Raw genomic sequence first — 2,634 nt, forward strand, 5'->3', positions numbered from 1 at the left:
ACTGGGAAATAAAAAAATCCTTACGACTCGCTTTATTGGGGTGGTCTGGATGGAAAGCGGCAGTGCCTCTAGGGTGAGCTTAATTGAGCCCAGGGTCCACACGCTGTAAGTGCTGGTTAGATATTCACCCAGTAAGCCAACTGGCTGATAGTCTTGCTGTGACTTCAACACGTTTATCTACTTAGTTCTCCAGTCTCGGTTCTCCATTCCCCTCAATAAGGACTTAGAACTACTACGAGGAGATGTATTTGTATGGCTGTAATGGTGCCCTTCCTGCTGCTTCTTCCCAGGGAAGATCTGGCTTATCTTCATGGTGCTGCTGAGGATGGTGGTGCTCATCCTAGCCGGGTCACCCGTCTACCAGGACGAGCAGGAGAGGTTCGTCTGCAATACTCTGCAGCCGGGATGCGCCAACGTCTGCTACGACATCTTCGCCCCCGTGTCCCACCTGCGATTCTGGCTGATCCAGAGCGTGTCTGTTCTCCTTCCGTCCGCGATCTTCGGCGTCTACGTGCTGCACAAAGGAGCTGAGCTGGCCGCACGCAGATCCCGTGGGCTGGAGGATGCCTCTGAGGACCATGACGCCCCGGGGCTGACCCCTGGGGCTAGGCGCTGCCTGACGGTGCCCGACTTCTCCTCGGGCTACGTGGTGCACCTCTGCCTCCGGACCTTGACCGAGGCCGCTTTCGGTGCCCTGCATTACCTCCTCTTCGGATTCTTGGTCCCCAAGAGGTTCTCTTGCACACACCCTCCTTGCACCAGCGTGGTGGACTGTTACGTCTCCCGACCCACGGAGAAGTCCATCCTGATGCTTTTCGTCTGGGCGATGTGCGCGCTGTCTTTCCTACTTACTGTCGCCGACCTGGTCTGCAGCGTGTGCTGGAAGACGCAAGGGCGACCCGGTGAGGCCCGGAGGAGACCGTGTCCAGGGGCAAGGGATGCGGCGCCTGAGGGACGCGGGGCGCGGGAGGGGCTGGGGGTGCACGAGGGACGCGGGGAGCGCGCTCGCACGGGCCTGGGGACCCGAGGGCCGGGCGCTCACAGCCCCGCGGCGGAGTCCGCCGCGCCCGGGAGGCTGGAGCTGCCGGGAGAGGACGAGAGCGACGCGTTGTCTTCAGCCAGCGACCAGCCGCGCTTGGCCCGGCCCGGAGCGGCGGCCCTGGGGTGGGAAGAGCGGCCCTGCGCGCCGCGTGCCCAGCTCTCCGGCCCCGGCAAGTCCGAGTGGGTGTGAGTCCCGATATCCCACCCCAGGGACCCGAACGCGGCGACCATCCGCACCGCAGAAAGGCAAGCGGGCGGGACAGACGGACTTCGCAGGAGGCTCTGATGCAGCTCACCGAAGATTTAATTTCGATAAAGCCTTTAGGGGGAGGGTGGAACGTCCTAGGTGTTCAAATGCGGATGGGTTAACCCAAGAGCATCAGGCCCCTGAATTTGCTGCTCTCTGATTCTATTGTCTTATCTTACCCTGTAAGGTGCTTCGTGAGAAGCACATCCTCTTGCGTTTACAGAGCTTTGATTAATATGCTAATGTTTTCGAAGGAGTTATTTTGTTTTGTTTTGGTTTGGTTTCGGTTTGTTTTTCTGCTTAGCTAAAAACGGCGTCTGTTACGAACTTCACGCACAGAGGGATATTCGTTTAACTTCTCCAAACTCCTTTAATAAAATTAATGCTGATTGCATTGAGATCTCGCATTTCTTACTTCACTGTGTCATAGGAGAACCCACAAATGCAGGAGATCTGGCTAAAAAACATTGGGGTCTTTTGTGGGGGTATCTTGAGTGGTTATTGCATGTGGGTGTGAGGTGCACAAGCTGAGGAGTGGCCACTGGCTTGCTTAGTGTTGCTGGGCATGTTGGCTGGGTGGCTGAGGGGAGGGGAGCACTTTGGCTGCTGATGGCAAAACTTGAGTTGTCACAGGGCTTCCAGTCCTGGCTCTGACTCTCCCCTGGCCCTGGGGAGAGTCCTACCGTTAGGGCTGCCCTAAGGGTCTTCATTCATGTCCCAAATGAGAAAGGCTGGGGGTGTTCCAGCCTTGCATTGTGTGCTGATGAACTGGGGAGGGGGTACCCTACAGACACAGTACTGTCATCTTCCAGGGGAGCTCCCCGCCATCGAGCCGAAAGTTGGGGTAAGGCTGTTCCTCTTCACCAGGAGGCAAGGAAGAGCCACGAGGTTGTCCTCCCAGAATGGATGAAGTGCCTCAGGTCCACAAACGCCCAGCACTGAAGAAGCCAGCAAATAGTGACACACGTGAACCAAGGCAGCCAGGGAAACAGTGGGCACTTTAAAAACTGTTCTAAACATAACCCTGGCAGTGAACTATCTGTCGGAATATCAGATATTTCAAGGGGAGTGACCTTGGAATATCAGATATATCAAGGGGAGTGACCTCCTTGATCTATCAAAGCCATTGATTAAAACGTAAAAAAAAAATCATCCAAAATTGGTCTTGGCATAAAGCTCATTGAATGAATGAACCTGTTTTAACTTTGCAGTAAATTTCTCTTCTGCTCTCTGACTCTCTCTCTCTCTCTTTTTCTGGATTGCTCATCAACCTATTCAGAACCATGAACCATGACTCAGACCCCTTTGTTCAAAACTTAGATCGATGTCACACATAGCAAGTGCTT

The 2,634-nt window shown here is 54.9% G+C and overlaps 1 protein-coding gene across 1 annotated transcript; it reads left to right on the forward strand.

Annotated features, from left to right (window-relative positions):
* Positions 1-238: 238 nt before the first annotated feature.
* On the forward strand, positions 239-1,231 carry GJD4 (gap junction protein delta 4). The gene has a single exon (XM_002692074.2). The coding sequence runs from the start codon at positions 311-313 to the stop codon at positions 1,229-1,231; it is 921 nt and encodes a 306-aa protein (XP_002692120.2). The 5' UTR covers positions 239-310.
* Positions 1,232-2,634: the final 1,403 nt, after the last annotated feature.

This window comes from Bos taurus, chromosome 13 (assembly GCF_002263795.3).
Source record: "Bos taurus isolate L1 Dominette 01449 registration number 42190680 breed Hereford chromosome 13, ARS-UCD2.0, whole genome shotgun sequence".
In the NCBI taxonomy this organism is placed as follows: Eukaryota; Metazoa; Chordata; class Mammalia; order Artiodactyla; family Bovidae; genus Bos; species Bos taurus.

Bases quoted from the DNA above. Each gene is read 5' to 3' on its own strand.
- GJD4 (XM_002692074.2), top strand. From the start codon at position 311: ATGGTGCTGCTGAGGATGGTGGTGCTCATCCTAGCCGGGTCACCCGTC.